The following is a 24,431-nucleotide window of genomic DNA, read 5'->3' as shown; positions in this document are numbered from 1 at the left end:
TGGAAACCCGAGCTATATTAGTGGCATCTACAGTGTTACTTGCAGTGCAAAGTGATTTTCAGCATTTTGGAACAAGTTGTTAAGACATGATAAGTGTTCATCCAAGGGAATATTTTTTTAAGCCTCAAAGAAGGGACTTGGTGCCAGGGACTGGGGGAAGATGGGGGGGGGGGTAGGAGAGGGCAGCAGCATTATCTGAGTAAAGAGAACATTGCATTGGGCAGGACAGTCCATTCCTTAAGTCATTCTGGTGAGTTGAAGTTTTACTGTATTGTTGTCAATAGACTTAATGGTGAAAAGCCATTGTCCCTGCTGGAATGTTACCTTGCCCTGTGGGGAGACTGATTCAACAACTGGATTTCCTATAAATTATCATCAGGGGCCCGTTCATAGATTTTCTTCTCCCTGAACACATGTGTGTGCTGTCCTGAGAATAACTTGGAGAGGAAGTGGAAAGGAATCGAATATATCAGCCATTCACCAAGGATTGATTGAGTATACCAGAACCAAACTGCGTAAGGGGCTGAATGCATGTGGGCCTTCCCTAGAGCGGAACTTCATATCAAGTCAGGGACCCCCTCACCCCAGTCAGATAAGGTCCATGAACCTCTTCTAAGAATGATGTTTTAAAATGAATAAAGTGAAATACATAAGTTTGCAAAGGAAACTAATAACGTTAAAATACGCTTATCTATATATGCATATATACAAATATATGTATATATATGTGTGTGTATATATGTAAATATATATACATACATATATATATTTAAAGTTCATGAACCTTAAGGTAATAACCCCAGCCTTCAAGGCACTTCTGATTTGCTGGGGGAAACATCACACACACACACACACACACACACTCTCTCTCTCTCTCTCTCCCTCTCTCTCTCCCTCTCCCTCTCATACACACATACCCCACAAAATTGGGAACACAAGTATCCAATTTAAAGACTGAAAATTTTATGATGGGGATTTTTAAGCGACAAGGCTGTGGAAGAAGTACTGGATTTTGTGTTGTAGGACTTGGATTCAAATCCCAGTTCTGCCACTTAATACCTGTGTGGGCAATTGATTTAACCTCTCTGATCCTCACCTGTTTAAAAAAAAAAGAGTAAGTTGCATTTGAGTACCTAACATAGTGGGTAGGGTAGTGGACTTGGAATTAAGAAGATCTGGGTTCAAATCTTGAACCAGACTTAGAAACTATATGATCTTGGACAAGTCACAGAAACTTTTAGTTTTCTCATCTATAAAATGAGGGGGTTGGATTTGTTAACCCGCTCAAGTCTTTTCTGGCTAAATGTATGATTGTAAATTCTGTAGGTCAGAGCAAAAGAAATTTAGTGAAGTATGGTATCGTTAGGAATAATTTCTTTGCTATTGCCTCAGGCAGACTGAGATCCGGGAAAGACCTTGATTTAAAAAGACCAAGGTCACCCGCTTCATCCTGGGCCATTGCCTGTCATCTTGCCTTTTGTCCACCACTCTGGAGGAGAAAGTGAGGCTGATGACTTTGCTCAGCTCCGCCTCACTTAAACCCAATTCACGTGCAAGTCAAGACATCACCCACGATGTCACCGGCCTTCTTCAAGAACGAAGGATGAACAAGAACGACGATTGGAGGAGATGAGGTTCCAACTGAGCCTCGAAGAATAGATAAAATATGGACAGGAGCAGGGTATTCTGAGTGAGGAGAACAGCGAGTGAAATCAGGGAGGAGGAAATGAACGTGGGGCAATGAGGAGGCTGGTCCGAGTGGAGCAAAGGGGCACATTCTTAGTTGTGAAATGGATTGTGTTTTCCCTCTAGCGACACCTCTTCTTCCCGTTCCCACTATCCAGCTAATAGATTCAGAACCGATTTTTCTCTGAATATCACAGCTCCCAAGGTTACCTACAGGATCCTGGCACACAGAAAACTCTAAGGTGATCCTTCGGGGCTAGAGCTTTTGTGCCTATATCCTTTCTATCGTTAAGTTGCACAACAGGGCTCAGGCACTTATTGTGTTCCCGGTGAAGCTGACCTTGCTGTGTGGCTGACTAATCCTCTCTTTGCCCTTTACTTTCCCTGACAAAACTTTCTCCATTCTATGATTCTATAGGTTCCCAAAGGCACTGACCAGAATTGGGCTCAGAAACTGTATGACCGGCATTCCAGCAGCCAGCACTTTCAGAAACCCAGAATGTCCAATACCTCCTTCATTGTCCTTCATTTTGCAGATAAGGTGAGTGTTCTCTTTGGAGGCCTGAATACCAAGCAAAGTCCTGCCCTGTGGGCCTGTGAGCTGAGCCTTTTCTTTGAATTTGATTAGCTTGAATGTTTCCCATTAAGGTTTCTAGTTTATCTTCCTCCCTGACCTATGATGCATCTGCCTTACACTAGACTATTCTTGAAATGTAATCCAATATGTAAGGTTGGTACTGGGAGACAGGATTTATACTTGCTTAAATGTTTCAGGATGGCTTGTCTTACCTGTAAGAGATGTGTGTGTGTGTGTATGTGTATGGATAGATTGGATAGATATAGATATAGATGTAGAAATATACATAAGTGTGAATCTCTATGTATAGAAATATATATATAGAGATAGATATAGATATAGATATATATGAAAGATAGAAATAGGACCTATGAGGTTATTGGTGTAGGAACTCCCAAGTGAGAAAACTCCAACTACCAGTGAATGTTGGAACTGTCTCTACAAGCTTATACAATCTTGACACTAAGAGATTTGACTGACTTGCCCAGGGTCATACAGCCAGTATGTATCAGAGGCAAGACTGGAATCCAGGTCTTCCTGGCTTTGAGACTGATTTTCTGTCTGCTAATTCATACAAACTGTCATACATATATGTAGTTCATGTAATCATAAGCCGTGTAATTATGTGGAATCATTTCTATTCTATTCTCTTTGTTGCAGTGGCATGTCTTGGCAGAAGGGCTTATAGTTCATTCTCTAGAGATCTTTACTAAAGTGACATAATGAAAACAAAACCATGCATTCTTTCTTGGAAGCTGTGCCTTCAGTGGTGCATGGGCTCTAGAAGATTCTACCAAGCTGAAAAGGTTTCAAATATGGGCCTAGGTATAATTTAAGGACTGGCTTAATTAAATTCAAAAAGGTTCATCACCAAACAGTTGGCTACCAATTGTTAAGGGGCCCCCTGAACTTGTCTTTTTGAGTTGCCATATTTTCAACTTGTGATACTGTTTTTGGCTAACACAAGAGACTAATTTTTTTGGCACAGCTACCCATTAACACTATTTCCTATAGAAGAAAGTAGTAGTGCTCCAGCAGAAAGGAGTAGTGCTCCTAGTGCTAATTTTGGGAAAATCACACATCCAAGAACTCAGACATTCAGAGTTCAATGCCAATAGATGTCTATGGCACTACAGTTAGGTTTTGGTGCTTATAAAAGCATTAAACAGTGATATGTTCCTAAAAAGGTGGGCAGAAATAACTTTTTGTAAATGGTTTCCTATTTTAAATATACTAGTGGAAGTTGCCATTTAAATTAAAGAGTCATTTTGTAAAATAAACAATTGCCCCCTAATCAATATTTTGTATAATTTCTAATTTTTCACTTATTTCTTGTGAAATGACCCAAAGTCATGATACTTTAGCACTTTGCACTGGAGTTCCTTATGTATTGCATTAGACCACAGTCCCATCAAAGTATTGAAGTTTGCTTAAAGGAAGGCACCATAAATATGGGGTTCCTTCCTATGTTTTCTCACTATTTGTGCCTATTTAGGAAAGTGTTATGAAGTTGAGATCACCTTCAGTTTTTGGCTCTCTTGCTTCCCAAACCAGTATACTTCTTACTATCTCATAATGCCTTATGTAGTAGCTTCTGAAGACTCTACAAGTTAATTTTGGGCTGCTCTGGCTTAAGCTCTGACTACCGTCTCCTTTTTCCTGCTGCATTGGGCTACAGGTGGAGTACAACTCAGATGGATTTCTGGAGAAAAATAGAGACACTGTGCATGAAGAACAAATCAACATTCTGAAGGCCAGCAAGGTAAAAGAAGGGGGGGAAAGGCTGAATTAATAGTTTCTTTGGGCTGAAGGTTTGAGAAATAGCCAAAAGAAAAACATCTATAGCTAGAGCTGGAGCACTACTCAATATAGAACCTATCTATGGCATCACCCCTGAAAAAGAGAAGACAAGGTTATGTGGGGGGCAGCAAAGGCTGCTACCAACATTAGCATCTCCCTTCACCATGTAATCCCCACTTGTTATTGCTAAGAAGATGGAATATGTTGGGGGCGATGTAGAGAGGGTGGGAGAGTGGGCTACCACATGGATGCATGGCCACTAAACAGGAGAGGAAGCAGGAGAATCAGCAGACAGGAAGAAAGATAACAACATGATAACAGAGAAGGAAAAGAGAACATCCAATTTGTCTAGAGCTTATCCAAGCCATGTCCTTTATCTCCTGAATTCTGACATAAGATGGTCCTATCCCTACTGAAACAGATAATCATAGTTCTTATCATTTGCTTTGCAGTGTCAGAGTCAGAGCTTAGGAAAGATTGACACTGATGCCTGTGCACCAGTTCTCCATGTCTCCAAACTTTATCCATGAAGCTTGTTGGTGTCTTCTTTCCCCTGCATACATATGCCAGGTAGCAAATGTTGTGCCCATTTTACAGGTAGAAAAAGTAAACTATCAGAGGATATTTTCCATTATCTCAACAAAATAAGAACAGAACCCATATCTTTCTACTCTCCTGCCCTTAGCCTCCTGTGCTAGACAATGATATTTCCTGACTTGCCCCAGAGACTCTGCGTTATCTTGCTGCCAACATTAATTGTGTGATACCTTCCCCTTCTCTCTTCACCCTTTAAAAGCTCAGGATATGACAGCCATAAACATATGAACAGAGAAGATTATCAGTCCTCTCACTCTTGATTAACCCAAATGATTATTGGATGGTCTGTTCTTGGTAATGCCCTAACTCTATACTGCCAAGTCAAGATCCATTTATAAAATACGTACATATTGTATAAAGGAATTTTGTGGGCATATCATTGTACTTGCTGCTGGGTAGAGATAAGAAAAAGAGAAGACAGAGTCCTTGTTCTTGAAAACTTACCAGCTTCACAACAAAAATAGTACAAGTGTCCAATGTGTGACATCAGCAATAAACACTATAGGAATTGAGAAAGCAGTCCCTTTAGGCTAGAGCGACCAAGGGAGGGTTTATGGGGAAAGGACTTGAGCTGGCATATGAAGAGCAGAAAATTACTCTAATGACATTTTAAGCTACAAAAGTATTTTTCCTCATTCTATAAATAAAAGTAATGTTACACCAATTTCACAGTTGAGGAAACCAAAGCTGTGAGAGACCATGCTTCGTCCAGAGTCACACAACTAAGCGACTTGCTTGACCCTTGGTCAACCTGACGAGTGATAGAGAAATGGAGATGGCATTCTAGGTCTAGGAGGAAGCATACAGGGTGGAAACAATAGCTCAAGTATTGCTGTGTATGTAGGAACAAGTGCATTATATTTGGAGGCCTGAGTGGGGAAGAGATTAACCTAATAGAATGAGTCATGTCTCTTAGTGAAATGGGGAAATGATGTTTCTAGACTCTAGTGAATTATCTTGCTCAGCCCTTTCATTTTACTAATGAGGAAACTGATATTCATAGAAGCAGAACCAGACCTCCAACTTTTGGCTCTCTTGCTTCCCAAGGCCGTATGCTTCTCACTGTTTCACATTGCCTCCAGTGGCAGCTTCTGAAGACTCTGCAAAAAGTTTTGTTTAAACCTTTGTTTATCCTGCTTTAATCAACCAATTAATTAAGAAACATTTATTAAGCACCTAATATGTGTCAGGCACTGTGGTAAGGGCTGGGGATACAAAAAGAGACAAAAGCCAGTCCCTGCCTTCAAGGAACTTACAGTCTAATGGGAGAGACATTAGCAAGCAGCTCTATACAAAACAAGCTATATACAGGATAAATAGGAGAAGACTTTAGGCCACACTCGGTAAATTGTGTAAGCTGGAGGTCATTGTTAAGTGATTTCTCTCTACTATCATCTTATCCAAAGATACTTCTTTTTTCTTCTTCTATTACTTTCACCTCCTTCCTCTCCGGTCTGTGGTCAAATTTGTCAGCAATATTCAAAGCACCAGATTCAAGAAGGGTGAGGTGGAGATGACCCTGGGCTCTCATTGCCTGTGCTACCAGAGGTCCTGCTCAACCAGGTCCAACAAAGCTGTCAGAGCTTGAGGACAGGCCTGTCAGAAGACTTGGATGAGCATCTCTTGTATAAGGGCCAGGACAAGTAAGCATGCGGATGCTCATCACCTCCCGGTGTCCTCCAGGCAGTGACATTTTTCACTCATGGAACCAGCCAAGTTGTACAAGGCTCGCCATTTGTGTTGGTGGAGGTAATATCCATACCAACAAAATTACTGGTTCTGAAAGTATCTGGGTTAAGTATACAAGATTCTATGGGGGCTATAAAGAAGTGTAAAACTAGAAAGGAATGGAGGAGTTGGGCATGTTTCAGGCAAGAGCAGTGGTGTAAGCTGAGGCATGGAGGCACAAAAGCATAAACCTTTCATAGCAATGCAAGTAGATCAGCCTAGCTGAAGCAAAGACTTCACAGAGCAAGTTACGAGGTTGGAAAGGTAAATCAGAGTCAGATTGTGGGCTGCTCAGCTAGGGGGTACAGACCTGGTCTTATGGCTAGTGGGGACCACTGAAGTTCTTGTATCCACGAAATGCTTTCCTTTTCACTTCGTTTTGTGTTATGGGCCCTTTGGACAGCCTGATGCAGCTAGCGGATCCCTTCTCAGAATGTTTTTAAAAGCATAAAATGAAATGTAAAATATTACAAAGGAAACCAGTTATAATCAAATACAGTTATCAAAATATTATAAGTTTAAAGACCCCAACTTAAAAACACTGACTTTAGGGTAATCTGGCTATGGTATGTGGGATGGTTTGCAGGAGGTGGGTGGGAAGCAGACTAGGCCCAAGGAAAGCACCTGGGGAGCTATTGAAATTGCTAATTATTAACTGGGGACTTTGGTTAGAGATAAAGGTGGGATCCATTCCTAAAGAAAAGTACAGATTTCAGATTTTCTCTTCCGACTAGTAGGAAGAATATCTCCACTTTGTTGGTACTGGCCTCTATAGAGAAGATTCTTAGGATTCAGTAAAAGGGAAAAAGGGGAGAGTGTCTTACAGAGAAGTGGCAAAAGTAAAAAAAAAAAAAGGAACGAATGAATAATTAAATAGATTGATTGATGGTTGGTTGTTGTCCTTTCTCAGAGGACCAAAATGACATTACTATGCTTCAGTCAAGATTCAGTGCATCCTACTGTGGCTGATCAGGCCAATACATGTTCGGAATTCTCTACCACTGGTCGGACACAAATAGTCCCTGTGAACATTTGGGGTGGATACTCCAAACTTGCACATCCTGCATTTTCTTTGAGCTGTTTCAATTCTGCTTTGCTCATGGAGCACAGCACTTTCTCTGATGTGGGCATGCCATGCTGAGGGGTCCTGTGTCAGTATCTTCCATGTCACACAGTCAATTCCAAAGTTCTCAAGAGAGACCTTGAGAGTGTCCTTGTATCACTTCTTCTGACCACCATGTGAATGATAAATTCAGAAAGGCCCCATACATGGAAAACAAGAAGACAGGCTCCAGAGAAATCAGTCAGGTTCTTCTCAGGATAAATGATACTAAACAGTAGGAGGCATTACACTGGAGAAATGCAGTTAATTTCATTTGATACGGGGTGAGGAAGTTAGGGAACCCCACTAAATACAGGAGGATTTAAAGCTAAATGGTCCCTGTTGATTGATGTCCGTCCTCCCTGGGACTGGGGATTCTTTCAGGCAGGATCTGCAGTATTCTGCGGAAGCACAGGCTGCCTTAGACTGGCTCTTGGATATCAGAACATCAAGGATTTTCATGGCCCAAATAAGCTTTGCTTTGTGTGATTATACTGAGCTGTTTTTTCTCCAGCATCATTTCAGGATCCTTAGAGGGCCTAGGCTCCAGGTTTCAAAGATCTCATGCATAATAAGGCTCTCCACAAAGAAAGGAGAGGGTGGGGTGACTACATAGCTGCAATCCTTTATAAATCACAGGGATGAGAGAGACATGGGAAACGGTGTTATGAATGACAGGGATTGCTTACATATCTCATTGTCCTGTGCCACCTCCTTCTCAAAACAGTAAGGGATGGATGTAATCATGATGGGCAGCAGGGAATGCACTCGAACAGTCCAGGCCCTAGAGAAGAGAGTGGGTCAGCAATCTTGAGACCACCAGCAGAGCTAAGCCAGGAATACTGAGAGCAGTGGGTGATGGGCTTTCTTAAGAGGGAATAGAAAGAGAACACTTCATTTCTGCTAATTCATTCACTCTGAAACTGCCCTCATTTCTTCCCTCCTACTGTTTAAATCATATCTCTAAGCAAAGTGAAATAGAGACAGAGAGAGACATGGACTCAAAAGTTGTTCAGTTATGTCTGATTCTTTGGGACTGCATTGGAGATTTTCTTGGCAAAGATACTGGAGTTGTTTGCCATTTCCTTCTCCAGCTCTTTCTATAGATGAGGAAACTGAGGCCAGCAGGGTTAAATGACTTGCCCAAGGTCAAACAGTTAGTAAATGCCTGAGGCCAGATTTGAACTCATGAAGATGAGTCTTTCAGACTGCAAGGTCAGTGCTCCATCCATTGTACCATCCGGCTGCCCTTAGACACAAAAGACCTTGGTTCAAATCCCTGTGCCAGCGTTCATTATATGTGTAGCTAGATGATGGTATTCTAATTTTTTTAAGATTTTGGATGATGATATATTCTCACCACAGTTGGAATGAGAAATGGAAACTAAGTCTACCAAATTCTATATCTTTCCACTATTGAAAAAAAGGCAGACCATTTTATTGTTTGGCATCCCTGGCAGGTCGAGGAGCCCTTTAATTCCACCCTTCCGTGACCTGTGATTTAATCACTATGGGCATTGGCTTCACTGATGTACATCACAGCTCCTTTGTAGCTTAATAGATGGTCTTCAGGAATTGCTGTGGCTGATAAATTCACCCCCCTGTCACGGCCACGGTTGCAGGCCAAAGAAGGGCATTTTTAAGAGGTTGGCATGGTCTTAGGGTGGGAATGATACATTTAGTTGTAAGGACAGAGTGAGAGTTATTGTACTGGTGCCTTGATAAAGTTAGATGAGGTTAGAAAGTTGTGTAGGAGTAGCTGAGAGTCATATTTAGGTTCAAAGTAAGGAGAAACTCCCCACCAGGTAAAGGAGTTCAGTGATCCTGGGAGATGCTGCCTTCCTTTTCAAATAGAGGCTTTATGATTGTTCAACGGGGCCACGTCAGAGGGGATTCCTGGTCAGGTATACATTGGAATGGATAAATGGTCACTGAGGTTCCTTTCAACTATGAGTGTCTATCATTCTGTGACCATAAAATAATATAACTAGTGTTTTCCCGAATTCACCAAACTACACATGATTCTTGTTTCCTTCAGCTCGGTCTTGTTGGAGAGCACTTTGGCAATTGTCTTCGGAGCCAGTTCATGAGTCACTCAAGGGAATCCAGTCTCATTTCCTTTTAGTAGCCATAGTGCAGTGGATAGAATATCAGGCCTGGAGTTAGGAGGACTTGACTTGAAATCCAGTCCCATACATTTATTAGCTGTGTGACCCTGAGCAAGTCATTTAACCCTGTTTGCCTCAGTTTCCTCATCTGTAAAATAAATTGGAGAAGGGAATGGAAATGATATTACAGTATCTTTGCCAAGAATACCTCAAATAGAATCATGAGGTGCCGGGCACAACTGAAACAACTCAGCAACAACAATCTTGTTTAATGAAAATTATATGTAGGAATAACAATTTCTGAAGTATATATAACAAATAATTAATTCAACAGGCTTCAGTTTAGTTCTGAATCTGTGAGTTCATTGGTGTAGGGGACATGTCTCAATCAATGCAGCCTGGCGACTTCTCGGCAGCTTAGTCTTAGGGAATCGCTTGAGACGCAGAAGCTAAGTGACTTGCCTAGTGTCATGTAGCTGGTGGTTCACTGGCAGGATTTGAACTTGGTTCTCTTGATTCCCAAAGCCGGCTGACCTTCTATACATACGTATGTGGCTTACAGCCAGCTTGTCTATTCGAGAAGCACTTGGCAAAACTCAGAATTCCAGCTACTGTCTTCTTCCTGCCTAAGCCTTTCTTCTGACCCCAGAGATGCCCAGCTGCTCAGGCAGTCTCTTACAGGCCACAGCAGGTAGAAGATACTGCCTAAGCAGATGCTAGGTTCTCCTTTGGGATAGAACTGTAGGCCTAGAACTCTTTGGCTCACACAGATCTGTGCCTCCTCAAGCAACAGAGGATTCCTTTTTTTTTTTGAGGAAGTGTGGTACAGAGGAAGGAGCTCTGGCAATGGAATCAGAGGACATGGGTTTGAATGCTGCTACTTCAAATGACGCTTTTAGTACCTGTGTGACCTCGAGTAAGTTGCCTAACCTCTCTGGGCCTCACTTTCCTGATCTGTAAAATGAAAAGTTGGGACAGATGGCCTCTGACATGCCTTCTAGCTCTATGATCTTTTAGTCAGACCTTTAGTGCCCTCTAAAGGGGTCAAAGAAATGGAGAGGCTGATAGCAATGCCAATGAGTTGTTTTCTATTCTTTGCCTGAAATTGTAGGAAACCAAGAAGAATAGGCCTTGTCAGAAAGGGTCAGAATGCTAGGATCTAGGATTATAGGAATTTAAACTGTGAAAGTCCTTAGAAATCACCCAGTCTGGGGCAGCCTAGGAGGTGCAATGGCTCTGGAGTCAGAAGGACCTGAGTTCAAATTTGACCTCAGACACTTGAGGCTTTTTAGCCGTGTGACCCTGGGTAGATCATTTAACCCCCAATTGTCTCCCAAAGAAAGAAACCAAACAGTTGAGGAACCTGAGTCCCAGAAAAGCTAAATGACTTTCCCCAAGATCAAGGTGGTATTAAGAAACAGAACCAGGATTTCCACCACATTATTGGAGACTCCTGCTTTAAACTGCTCAGCCCTACTGGCTCTCTTATCCTATGTGCCAAGAGGATGCCCCAACCAGAATTTCCTGCTTGGTGGAAAACAACCACCTTAGGACGATCTAATAAACTCGCATGAGTAAGTAACAAATTCTTAATGTGTTTGAAATCATACAGACACAAAATATAGATCCCTTTAGGATTTTTAAATAGATTTCTGTTTTAAATCCTTATTTTCCCCCAAGCCCTATCCAGCCATATTAATTCCATTTTCTAAAATGGAGAAACTGAGTCCCAATAAGATTCAAGGTTACACATAATCTAGTTGATGTCAGTGCCTACTGGTTGCTTTGTTTTTGCTTCTCTAAGCATCTCTGGTTTCCCAACAATAATAAGTGATTCACTATTTCTTAAAATGCAATTAGTTTCTTGATGATGTTTTCTGATCTGCATAGGTAGAGGGAATTTCCTCACCAGAAGTCCTTCAATTTAAAGAAATCACAGGATGTCTTAGAAGTTTCTTTTTTGCTTCTGTGTAGTTTGCTAATGCATTAATTAAATCATTGTGAACAATTCAGTGCTATACAGTTGAGTGATTCCCCCTACCCTCACCTGGGGTGGAAAAAGACCTATTTGAAGAGAAACACCCGCTAAGAGGTGAGATAGCGTGGGGCTAATTAGAATGTAATTAGTATAGCCAGTTATATAGCACAAAAAGTTATAATGTGGCTAATTGCTTTTCTCAGCTACTGAGGAACTAAAAATAGTGGCTAAGTAAAGAAATGCCTCTTAAGAACATGACTTTTAAGCTATCATAGGAGTGATTTGTTTTTAACACTAAAGATGTGTATGCTTTTTGATACCAGGAGCTACAAAGCTTAATGCCTTTGGGTTGATGTAGCCAGGCTCTGTATGTTGATGAGGCACTTGGGGATGGAGAAAGGATCAGAAGAGATGTTCCCTATGAAAGAGGGACGAACATTCCTTCAGGTCCTGTAATTGTATAGTCTTATTTCACATCGTAGTACTTTGCCAGTCTCCTAATTTCAGTTCTAAAGAGCAGTGATCTCAGTACTTCAAAACATATAGACAGCTACGACATGCGATAGAATGGTGTATTTGATGTTAGGAAGACCTGAGTTCAAATCCTACCCCAGAGATTTACTAGCTGTGTGACCCTGGGTAGGTCATTTAACCTTTGTCTGATCCAATTTCCTCATTGGCAAAATGAGGAAAATAATAGCACCTACCTTCCAGGCTTGTTGAAAAGATCAAAGTGCTTTGCAAACCTTAAAGTGTTCTATAGTTATATTATTATGTATCATCATCGTTATTAAAAGATCAATGGCATCTTCAGTGTGAATATCCCCTTACTTAAATAAGGGGTGAATCACCCCTTAAGTAGAAAATTATGTGTAGGGTGATGGCCAAAAATCCATCATCAGAGACTCTCCAGGGAGAGGAGGCTGTTCGCTATGTCATAGGCTACAGAGAGGTCAAAAAGGATGAGGACTGAGCAAAGGCCGTCGGATGTGGCCAATGAGAGATCACTGGTAACTTTGGAGAGAGCAGCTTAAGTGAAGTGATGATCTAGGAATCCAGATTACAGGGGATTGAAAAGAGAAAGTGATCTATACGAGAATCATAGACAAATTTTGCCAGGAATGTAGCTGTTAAAAGGAAGAGAGATTATGGAATGATATCTGGAAGGGATGATTGAGTCAAGTGAGGGGTTTTAGTTGTTTATTTTGAAGGATAAGGAAACCTGGACATGTTTATAGACAGACTTCGAACTTGGGCAAATCATTTAACTTCTCTGTATCCCACCTTCCTCGTCTATAAAATGAGAGGTTTGTGGAACCAAATGACATCAACAGGGCCTACCAGGGCTAACTCTGTGATCTTATGATCCTGAGATGTACGTAAGTTGCAATCTGCATCATAGAAGGGAGTGCCTAAATCCATAAGTCATATGGAAGAGAAATTAGACTCTTTCTTTGTTATTTTTAAGTCATTTTTCAGCCATGTCTGACTCTTTGTGGCCCCATTTGGGGCTTTCTTGGCAAACACACTGGAGTCGTTTGCCAATTCCTTCTCCAGCTCATTTTCCAGATGAGGAAAGTGACTTGCCCAGGGTCACACAGCTCATAAGGGCCTGAGGCCGGATTTGAACTTATGAAGATGAGTCTTCCTGACTCTAGATCCAGTCCTCTATCCACTGTGCCACCTAGCCTCCGAAGTAGACTTTTTGTACTTGGCTCCACAGAGCAAAATCAGAAACAATGGGTAGACACGGCAGAGAGGCTTGAGATCAGGAAACATTTCTTAACGAGTAGTACTACACCAAAGTGTAATGAGGGGCCTTCAGAGGCTCCAAGATTCCCCTTACTCTAAAGGTCTTCAAGCAAAGGCTTGATGACCACTTGTTGAGACTGTTATAGAAGGGTTCTTGTCCAGGTGTAGGTTGAACTCTAAGAACCCTTCTGAATTTGTGGTTCTAGCAAGCTGTGACCTAAGAAAAATATCTCTCATCTCTATACCTCTTCATAGTTTCCAAAGCAATCTACTCTGAACAACTTAACGGAGCAGGTAACACAAGCATTATCAGATAGCACATTTGAGTAGTGGAATATTCTTTCCTTCCCTCTTATGGGAAATCTTGGGAAAAATGGTTTGAAACAAGCTGAACCTGATAGAGCTGCCATGGGGGCGGACCATGGGGGCTTCAGACTAGCCCCAATGTTCCTTAGGACAAATCTGACTAATTCAGAATCTTCCTCTCCTGAGGATTTTGTTCAGACCTATCATTTACGTCCAAATGGACAGAACTTAGAGAGCCCCAATAGCATCTCACCAAGATGGGAGCTCTAGGAAACCAGACCTTATAATGGAATCCCTCCTTCAATGTTCATTAGCATCCTACCTGGAATGTCAGAATGCTCCTGCTGACTTGACCTGTTTTCCAGCCATGTTTCCTAATGGCCCTTGGGATAGGGCACAATGACATAGACATATGGTGGCCCTACAGGGTCTTGGCTTTGAGTTCATTAAAGGATTATCATGGGGGCAGGTAGGTGGTACAGTGGATAGAGCACCAGCCCTGGAGTCAGGAGGACCTGAGTTCAAATGTGTCCTCAGACACTTGCTAGCTATGTGACCCTGGGCAAGTCACTTAACCCTGCTTTCCTCCCTCCCCCACCACACTCCCCACAAAAGAATTGTCCTGTACCACTGTACTTCAATTTATGCAGTTGCTTAAAGTCCTAAATATTGCATTCTCATCTACATTTTGTAAAACAAATTATGTTTCAAATACACTTGAAGAGCTTCCTATTCAAAACTCATTTAGGCCTGGGTATGATGGTTCAGGCTTGTAGTCCCTGCTCCTGGAGGAGGATAAAGCTGATGGAACTTCAGGTTGCCTAAGGATGGGCAAGGGGCAGCTAGGTGGCACAGTGGGTAGAGTGCCAAGCCTGGAGTCAGAAAGATCCATCTCCCTGAGTTCAAATCTCACCTCAGACACTTACTAGCTATGTGACCCTGGGCAAGTCACTTAACCCTGTTTGCTTCTGTTTCCTCATCTGTAAAATGAGCTGGAGAAGGAAATGACAAACCTCTCCAGTATCTTTGCCAAGACTAGCCCAAAAGGGGTCTTGAAGGTCAGACACAACTGAAACAGCTGAACTACAAAAGGAGGGGCAAACTGGCCCAGATTGTAAAAAGCCAAGCAGGTTAAAGCTTCCCATGCTAGTCAGAATTGGGGTCAGGCTCTGAGTGAGGATACACTTCTAGCCTGGGTGAGAGGGAGAGCCAGTCTCAATTTGTTTTTAACAAAGAAGCATGCAAAATAAATAAGCTCAGTGTTGGAACAACCTCACACGTCATAGAGTCCAATGTGTACCTGAACAAGAGTCCTCTGTCGCGTAACCTCTATAGAGTGATACCTCCCTTTAAGAGCTTTTAGGGGTAATAATTTAAACTTGTAGCACATGGTATGGTAATATATGAAATATATTTAATGAACAAAATCATGTATGCTGTTTCCCACTTTCAATAACGAAAAGTATTTTTCTCCCTTGAAAATTTAAGTACAGGAAAACCTATCCAAATATTAGCTCTTCATAGGATGGAGAAGTAAAACCATGCATAAAACCACTGTTATCAATGTTTAGCCTTTTTTCTGCTCTGGATAGTTGAAGGTTGTTGTATTTCCTTTCCAAAGGCCAGCATTAGTCTATTACGTTTTTGTCTCTCGTGGATTTGTCCAAGGGAAAAACGTTTTTTGCAACCATAGGCAAAAAGAAAAAAAAAGGATTATGTTTTCCTGTTCCCTTTTAAATTAAATTGTCAAGGGGCATATTGTACCATAACTGTCAGTATACCTTGCCTCAATTTGGTTGCATACTTCTGTGTTCACAGATGGATGCTTTATGTAACTAAATACAACATTGCATAGATGTTGATTCCAAGGTAACTTCTGTGTATACCTATAATTAGCTTTCCAAAGCTTTCAAATGATTGGTATAAAGTATTTTACTACTTATTATTTTACATTTCTTTGCCCCCCCCCATCACCTGTGAATTACAAAGTTAGTTGTTATTCCTACCTGTAGTATTTTAAAGCAGGTGTCAAAAGAGTCTTTAGAAAGTATTTATTCTGTTAGAAAATGGTGTTTAAATGGCTTTCAGCTTTAAGAAAGTAAGTCTTCTGGGAGGCTCCCCCATCTTGTTAAATTCCTTTAGACTCTTCAGTAACATTAAGAACAATCAGGAAAACACATAAGAATGACTGAAAAGAGCTTGCAATGTTACCCTTCTTGGGAAAGTTTTAATATAGCATGTGCTCTGAGGATGACCAGTCTCCTCTTACGTTAAAGACCAAAGTCTTAATCTCAAAAGAATGAAGTTCTCATGTAGAATTTCAGCCAGCCACCTTTAAGCAAGGGATTATTAGAGGGCTTCCCAGGGCATCTGAAATCACATCCTGCAGGTGGCAACTTACTCTGCCTTATCTGGGAGGCTGGAGCAAATTTCATTGGTGTGTCAATTAAAAAGGCTCAGGAGACATAATTTCTGGATGATTTAATCATTTTATTAAAAAGGCCAGCACATTATTAATAAAAGGATAGTCATTTGGCTGTCTTAGACCAAAGCCCATCTTGGTAATGGGTTCACAGTTTATATGCCCTTGGAAGAGTAGGTGTTCAGTGAGGGGCTAAGAGTGACATCACATCTCCCTTGAACAGAGTGACTTATCTCTATACCCAGACCACCCCCAGCTTTGGGCAATCTATTCAAAGAATATGTGCCCCACCCAAGCCTGAGCAGAACACAGTAGTACTCTATCAGGATAGGGTCTTGAACAAGAAAGTTGGTCCAGTCTCATTATCAGCAGTGTCCTTCAAGAGATTCAACTTTTAAAAATCAGGACTTGAGAAGAAGGGGAAACTCTGGATCTCCCCAAATCCTTTGTTACTAATAATCATTTCTCTCATTGGACCTCTGCTGGGAGGCCCAATACCTAAATAATTCCTTCCCCACTTCCTTCTTTTTGTAGTCAAGTATATCGGTAGAGAAAAGAGAGGTGGTGGAAATTAGGAGAGTTAATCACTGAATTATCTTAAAAACAACTGTTGCCATTTTGGTTGTTATTTTGGTTTTGTTTTTACAAAATGCAGATATGCCTTTAATTTTTTTGAAACATAGAAAACAGAGAATCTCAGAATTGGAAAGGCCCTCCCAGGTCATGTTATCCAACCTGTGCTGGAACATGTATCCCCAGAAACATTCTACCTCCCACTTGGGGAATTCCGGTATTAGAAACATTCTACCCCTGGTGCCATTCTAGAGTAGCTCTGATCCTGTACACTTATTTCATTTTATTGTTTGCCTTCCAAGTTATGGGTTTTTTCCCCCTGCCATGTTATATATACTTGCAGAGCTATTGATTAAATGGTTATTGATACTAGGCTTTGTGCTCTGTAGAGAAAAGTAAACAAATATATCTAGCAAATACTCTATTCATTTACATTCCCAGCCTTCTGGAACCATGTTCAAAAAAAATTATGCAATCCAATTGGAAAAATCCAATGCGTGCAATTATTTTCCTAAACATTCACTTACCCAGGCATAAAATATCTTCCAAATTTAAACAATTGACTTTCTGTGAACAAAATCAGTTCACCCATCACTGCTGTATTTGGGTTCCAAAGACCAGTGGCCTAGAAATCAGGAGACCCATGTTCAGATTACAGCCCTGCCCCTAAAAACTGAGTGACCTGGGGCCAACCATTTCCTCTTTCTAGACTTCAGTGAGGTTTTCCTTCTGGTTCTGAGAGTCTGTGATTCCAGGAGCTGGTTTCAGATTCTCCCCAGAACTGAATGGCAGTTATCCCTAAACGGAATAATGGCCTGAAAGTTTTTTAAATGTTTCACCTACAATCCAGGAATTTGTTTTTCTTAACTTTCTATGTTTATGACGGGTGACTTTGTTTTATTTGCTCTCTGGAAGGTAAGACGGAAGGTAGTTAAGAGGTAGAGAAAGTGAATCTTCTTTGCAAAAATAATAATTTTTAAAATATCAAAAAAAGGTTTGTCTATAGATACCAAAATACCCCAGATAGTTTTCTCTAGTGTCTTTTTGCTGAATTCAGAGATAAAGAGGGTACATACTCTTCAGAAATTATCTATGCCATGGTGGATCCTTCCATCAAGCAAAAGAATCCCCTCTAATTTACCTTCGATGAATTCTGCACTTTAGGATCTTAAATTTGCATTAAATTGAGTATATGAGTTTATATATTGCATACAATGCCTTGCAAATAGAAAGCACTCTATATAAATGGTTGTAAATACCTGTTGTCTAGTCATTCAGTTGAATGAGGTTGAATCAGGTGGTTCTGTTCCAGTCCCATTGACTTTGGCAGGGAGTAATGTTTGACCATCAGTGCTTAAGAAATTCTTCCTAATTTCGCTTGAACCTTAACTATTTCAATTCAGAACTAAATCATAACAAACATTTATATAGCATCTTAAGATTTACAAAACACTTATATTATCCAACTAGATCCTCACAATAGTCCTGGGAGATAGGGGCCCATTTTACAGATGAGTAACCTAAACCCGAGAGGGCAAATGACTTGCTCAGAGTCATACTGGTATTAAAGAACCAAGGCAGGATTAGAACTCAAGTTATTGTGAATGGAAGCTGTGAGGATTTCAGCCATTCTGTAGAAGGGAAAGTTGTTCCAAGAAGCACTTGTAGAAGGTTAGGTCAAGTGTTTTGAGTGTTACATAATAGATTTTTTTGTCCAAAAAAAAGTTGGGGGAGGGGGGAGAAATTCCCCTGTGGATATCTGATTGTATTTTATTGAAGAATGAGTTTCTGTTTGGGGTATTTGAGAATGAAATTGCTATTGATTCTCAGTGTTTAAGGGATTGACATGGTCTTTGGGGTGGGAAAGGATTGATGGAGCATCTAAAAGCTTTTGTCTGAATGTGGGACCCTGACAAGGACGCCAATGGCTTCTTCAAGTGAAACCCCTGCTAGAGAGATCCTTGGAGAGGTTTGTAGCTTTAAAGTTGTTGCTCAGTTGTGTCTGACGCTTTGTGACTCCTTTTGCGGCTTTCTTGGCAAAGATACTGGACACTTCTTTTTCCACCTCATTTTACAGATGAAGAAACTAAGGCAAATGGGTTAAGTGACTTGTGCAGGGTCACATAGCTAGTAAGTGTCTACCACTAGATTTGAACTCAGGTCCTCCTGATTCCAGGCCCAGTGCTCTATCCACTGTATCACATAGCTGCTTTAAAGACCCAGCCTTTATTTGTGTTCCTCCATTTGCTTGAAAGGCTTCACATTTTGCAGCCCTGCCCTTCCCTAGTCCCAGAATCTGAGTCTCTTCCAAAAAGGGACATTAAAAAGCCATCTAGTCCAACTTTAGTACCGAGAACAATGACCTGTACAACCTTCCTCACAGATGATCAGCCAGCTTTCATTTAAAGACTTCATGTGTGGGGTAGAGCTTTATCTGGGGCAGGGAGACCACAGATTTCCCTCCAGGGCCCCGGAATTTGGGCAGTGTTATGATTCCTCCCCCAAGAAGTCTTCAGCCTCCTATCCCAGCATCTTGTGGTCCTCTGTCATTCTTTGCTGCATGATGTGGGCATCCATCCATCTCTGTCACTTCTTCCCAGGACCCTGTCCTCATTCCCTCCCCATCTCCCGCTTTCATCAACCACTCTGCCTCTTCCTGTCTTCCTTAGGGTTGAGGCCAAGCCACTCTTTCTCCTGATGCTACCATACCTAGGGCAAACTGTCCTCTGTGAAGACTGCTTCCAACTTTACTTGATCCAGGCCCAAGAATTGCTAGTTTAAGCTCTTTGACAAGAATTAGTTTCTCCCCTCAGCTACCCCTCACCAAGTCTCACCATAGCTAAGTATCTAGTTTAGGTACTAGATACTAAGTACTTAAGTACTTAGATACTAGCCCTGGTATCTCAGGGCTAGAAGGGCACCTCAGAGACCAGCTAGTACAACCCTTCCCTTTTTGCAAATGAAGAAACTGAGCCCCACAGAAGTTAAGTGAGCTATCCAAAACCACCCAGGCAATGTCAGAGAAAGAATTTGCAGCCCCCTGTCTCCTGAATCAGTGTTCTTTCTACTCTTGTTTCTAGGGGTGTGGAACCTGTGGCTTCAAGCACACATATGGCCCTCTAGGTTCTCAAGTGCCACCCAAATTTGGATTCAGTCAAAGGGCCACACTTGAGGACCTAAAGGGCCACATGTGGCCTTGAGGCCACGGTTAGCCCACCCCTGGTTAAACCTTTTATGATCAGTCTCCAGCCTATCTTTCCAAATTGATTTCACATTCGCTCTACGTGGCAGACAAGCTAGCTATATCTGATATTCCTCCTATATGGAATTCCATCTGCTTCCCCTCTCCCTGTGCCAGGAGTGTGTTCCCTCATCATTGGTATCCCTCTGAATCCCTCCCTCCATGCAAAGCACACCTCAAGTGCCATACCCTGCATGAGGCCTTTCTAGATCACCCCATTTGTTAGTTGGAAAGGACTTTCTCAGGATTACTATAGATCTAGTTAGTGGCTAATCGTACCTAAAATTCAGGTCTCCTGTCTCCTAATTCAGTGTTCTTTGCATTATATTCTGTGTCTTCTAGAATTCTCTATAGGAATAAAAAAATAATTAGAGGATAGGCTCCTCTTTTTTCTTTGTAACTCCTATGATCTGTATAGCATTTGGGTGGGGGTGGGTGGGTGGGGCTCTCAGTCAATGTTATAGATGGACTGAAACACAGCAAAGCGGAATTCATATTTTCTTCCTCTAGAGCACCGGGCCCTAGGTGGCCAGTAAGCGAACAGCCATAGTAATGCTGGTATGTGTAGTGTTAAACCTGAAAATTTGGTTGAAGGAAACAACAGAGCTAGGTGATAGAAAAATCCATGTTGTTTATTGTTTTCCCTTAAAGCATAGCGGAGCTAGCTTACTTGTACGTACAAGGAGTCAGAGCATAGGCTCTGGCTGTCTGAACAAAGGAATGAGAAAACTTATATACGTTATTTTAGCAGAGCTAGCAAGCCTTATGACCTCATTTTTATGACCCCCATATATGTTTAACCATGATACAAGAAGAGGATTTTCCTTAATGGAATAGAGTTGTAAAGGATGTTGACAAAAGTCAGTTGAAACTACAGCCCAGCGTCTCTGTGTCTCATTACATTCCATAACATAGTATATACCTGTAGAATATTAAGCAAGGTAATCTCTCTTGGGGTTAGGGTAATGTCCTTAGGTCTGTCTGATCTGGCCTTGTTGACAGAGGTAAGGGTATTACCTGACCAAACTTTTAGAGAGAACAAAGAAGCCCAGGTCCTGGATCTTCATCCAGTTACTCATTAAATCAGGCTCTGGGTCTGGTTGAAATTAGAAAATGATATAAAATAGTATGATATTTTTCACAGTAGGTAGATAAGCTAATAGATGTATTTCTTTTTTAACTGGTCTGCAGCCTTTTACCTTTCTTGGAGGTTCTGTTTTTGCCAGTGAAATGCTGCATAAAAATGGGAAAAGGGGGAATAAAAATCTTTTTGAGGAGTTGCCCATAACAGCAGTGGAATTGTTGGTTGTCTGTGGCTGAAATTGAAATGCAGCCTTGCCAGTCTCAGAGGCACAATTCAACAGATAGCGATCAGACTGACCTTTGCAGCCACCTGCTGGGAACAATGTAATGGAGATTTCTCAGTCTGGAGCATTTTCATTTCCCTCCATGGAAGCTACCCTCATTGTGTTTGGGGCACTTACTGGAGAGTTTCTAAGTATGCTTTGCCCAGGAAAACAACAACAATAATAATAATAATAGTTCACATTTTTGTAGCACTTTGTAATTTACAGAGTTCTTGACATTCATTGTCTTGTGGGATCTTTGCGATGACATTGAGAGGAAGTTCACTATAAGGGCTTGGACCAGATGATCTCTGCCATCCCTTTCTGCTCTGGGGCTATGATTCTGTGATTTGGTCACTCTAGCAATTGACACATGCTTATTAATCACCCTACTGTGTGGCAAGCACTGTGCTGAGTGCTGGGGATACAAGGACACAACATTAAACAATCCCTGCCTTCAAAGAGCTTACTTTCTCTTTTGAGATTATAATGTTGATGTATAAATAGACATAAGATATTTGCAATGCCTAGGCAGCCAGATGGCACAGTGGATAGCAGTCTGGGCCTAGAGTCGGGAAGACTCCTCTTCCCAAGTTCAAATTTGGCCTCAGATACTTACTAGCTGTGTGACCCTGGACAAGTCATTTAACCCTGTTTGCTTCAGTTTCCTCATCTATAAAATGAGCTGGAGAAGGAAATGGCAAACCACTCCAGTAACTTTACCAAGGAAACCCCAAATGGGGTCACAAAGAGTCAGACGTGACGGAAAAATAACTAAAAATTTACAATAAAATGAATGGAGTGATGTCAGGAACGTAATACTTGGGAGAATCAGGAAGGGTCTCTATAAGGTTGAACCTGTGCTGGCCTGGAAGAAGAAGTAAGAGTTCTAAGAGATGGAAGAGAGCAGGGAATACATTCCAGATATCAGTGACAGCCTGGGAAAAGACAGAGGCAGGAGATGATGGGATGTCATATATAAGAAACAGCAAATAAGCCACTTGGACTGGAACATTGAATTCATAAGCGGGGAATGATGTGAATGATGTGTAATCAGCCTGGAATGATAGGCTCAGGCAAATGTGAAAAATTTAAATACGAAACAAAGGAGTTTGTATATTATTCTAAAATTATCAGAGAGCTACCAAAGATGTTTTATTTTATTTTAAACAGGGCAGTGGCATGTTCAGACCTCAACTTTTTTTAGGAATATCATTTTGTAGCTGTGTGGAGGATGGACTGGAGAGCAGAGACTTGAGATAACGAGACCAATTAGGATGCTAATGTGGACAAGAGGTGATGAGGGCCTGAATCAAGGTGGTTACGGTGAAAGTAGAGGAAAGGCCAAGTAGAAGATGTGTTGAGGAGAATCTGCAGATGTTCAGTCAGAATACTGAGAGTTTAAGTAATTTACCTAAGCACCACATAGACAGTAAATGTTCTGCTCTTCTTTGTATAAAGAAAACCATGGCATGATTAATCCAGCAAGATAGCAATCACTGTCCCCCTCTGTGGTCCTCATTGACCTTGAGTTAATGATGGTGAGTTTAGCCTCTGAGTTTAAAACCCAGACAGAGTAGTTAAGGATTGGGTAGAATGGGGTAAGCCTTCCACCTCTGGCAATTGGTAAGAACCTATCCCTTCAGAATTGTCCAATTAAATGCAAATAACTTGTGTAGGAATTGGAGGCCGACTGCTTCCAGGGGAAAAGAGGATAGAAAAGCACGTTGCCTTTTCCAACTTCTGTTTTCTTTGTTTTGAAGATAAATTTTATTGATATTTTTTTGTTTTTAACATCACCCAAATTTTCCCCTATATCCCCCCCTCTATACACCTTCCCAGAAAAGCCATTCCATATACTAAACCATTTTTATAGGGGAAAAGAAAAAAAGGGGGGGGGGCCAGAAAACAATCAGTAAAACCAATCAATACATTGGGAAAAATCTGAAAACACAGGCAATATTCCTCCACACTTGTGAACTTCCCACCTCTGCAAAGGAGTATTGGGGGAAAGGGCAAGGAGTGGTAGCAGTATCTTCTCGTATTTCTCCTTTGGAGCCATGCTTATTTTTTTGTGTAACAGTGAGTACTCTTGTCCCTACTGTCTGAAGGCCAGATTTATTCCATTTCAGCACACACACTCCTCCCCCCAATTCTACAGAACCTTTAGGAGTTTGGGGAGGTCTCTCATTTCTTCCATTAGGCTAAAGTGTCAACCAATTATAATCCCCCCTTTTTAGAGGTCCAAGCACAATATTCATTCCAAAGTTATAGCAAGAACAAACATGCAGACATTCCCCCCAACAGCTTGGGGCATATTCCACTTCTACCTTTTGGTCTCTAGGGAGGAGCAAGGGCTTGATTAGTTCCCAATTTAGCTTAGTTCCTATGTAGTACTGGTACCACCAAGTTCCAAGTCAGAAGCCCTCCTGAGTTTGTCTCCCTATAACTTGGCTTCTCACAGCTTCCCTGCTGTATTGATTGTAACATCCAGCCAGAATCATGGATCCAAGGTTCCCATGGCTGGAGCTCTCAAGTCCAGGACTCTACTCCCTGTGTTTAGAACTGAAAAGGACAAATGAAACAAAACAAAAAACCTCAAGCCCATTTTTGGGACCACAGAGCTCAGCTTACTACAAGATGCCCTCTATGGGGAAAACAGCTCTCATCTTCTTTCAGTCTATGACACACTTCTTGTTAGAATAGGCTTTGTGGGGATGCGAAGGGGGATGTAAATTTATCCTCTGCTGTGTCCTGCTCTCTGTCCATCCATGAGACTGTTCCACAATCACATATCCTAGTGTTTAAGTCTCTGACCTTTAATATTAATATTTACTCTAATATTCCAGAATATCCACTTGAGCAGTGCATTAATTTTTTTTTCCTTTTGAGACTGAATGAACTGATAAACTGTTCAGAGGAAGTTGGTAGAGAATACATTTGTTTATTTTTCTTAGGAGCATAAATTCAGAACTGGGAGTAGCTTAGAGATCCACCCCTCCCATTTTACTTAGGAGGAACCTGAACCTCAGAAAGATAAAATGAATTCCAAATTCATAGAGATAGTAAGTGGAAGGGTCAGGATTTGAACCCAAACTCTTTACTCTAAAGCCAAGGTTCTTTCTGCTTTATCATGCCATCTTTTTCAACAGATGTATTTGCAGGAGAGGGGGAGAGCCCCTCCAGGCCTGGGATCATCGTCTGCCTTTTTGTGT

The 24,431-nt window shown here is 41.4% G+C and overlaps 1 protein-coding gene across 1 annotated transcript in view; it reads left to right on the top strand.

Annotated features, from left to right (window-relative positions):
- The window catches only part of MYO5B (myosin VB), a 549,419-nt gene that overhangs the window by 378,011 nt on the left and 146,977 nt on the right, over positions 1 to 24,431 (top strand). The window contains exons 13-14 of the mRNA XM_036756694.1: positions 2,105 to 2,227; positions 3,942 to 4,025. Coding sequence (XP_036612589.1) covers positions 2,105 to 2,227; positions 3,942 to 4,025 — 207 coding nt within the window. The remainder of the gene's footprint in view (positions 1 to 2,104; positions 2,228 to 3,941; positions 4,026 to 24,431) is intronic.

The sequence above is a fragment of the Trichosurus vulpecula genome, chromosome 1, assembly GCF_011100635.1.
Source record: "Trichosurus vulpecula isolate mTriVul1 chromosome 1, mTriVul1.pri, whole genome shotgun sequence".
In the NCBI taxonomy this organism is placed as follows: Eukaryota; Metazoa; Chordata; class Mammalia; order Diprotodontia; family Phalangeridae; genus Trichosurus; species Trichosurus vulpecula.
The sequence above is the reverse complement of the archived record's forward strand: the minus strand, read 5'-3'. Positions and strand labels throughout refer to the sequence as shown.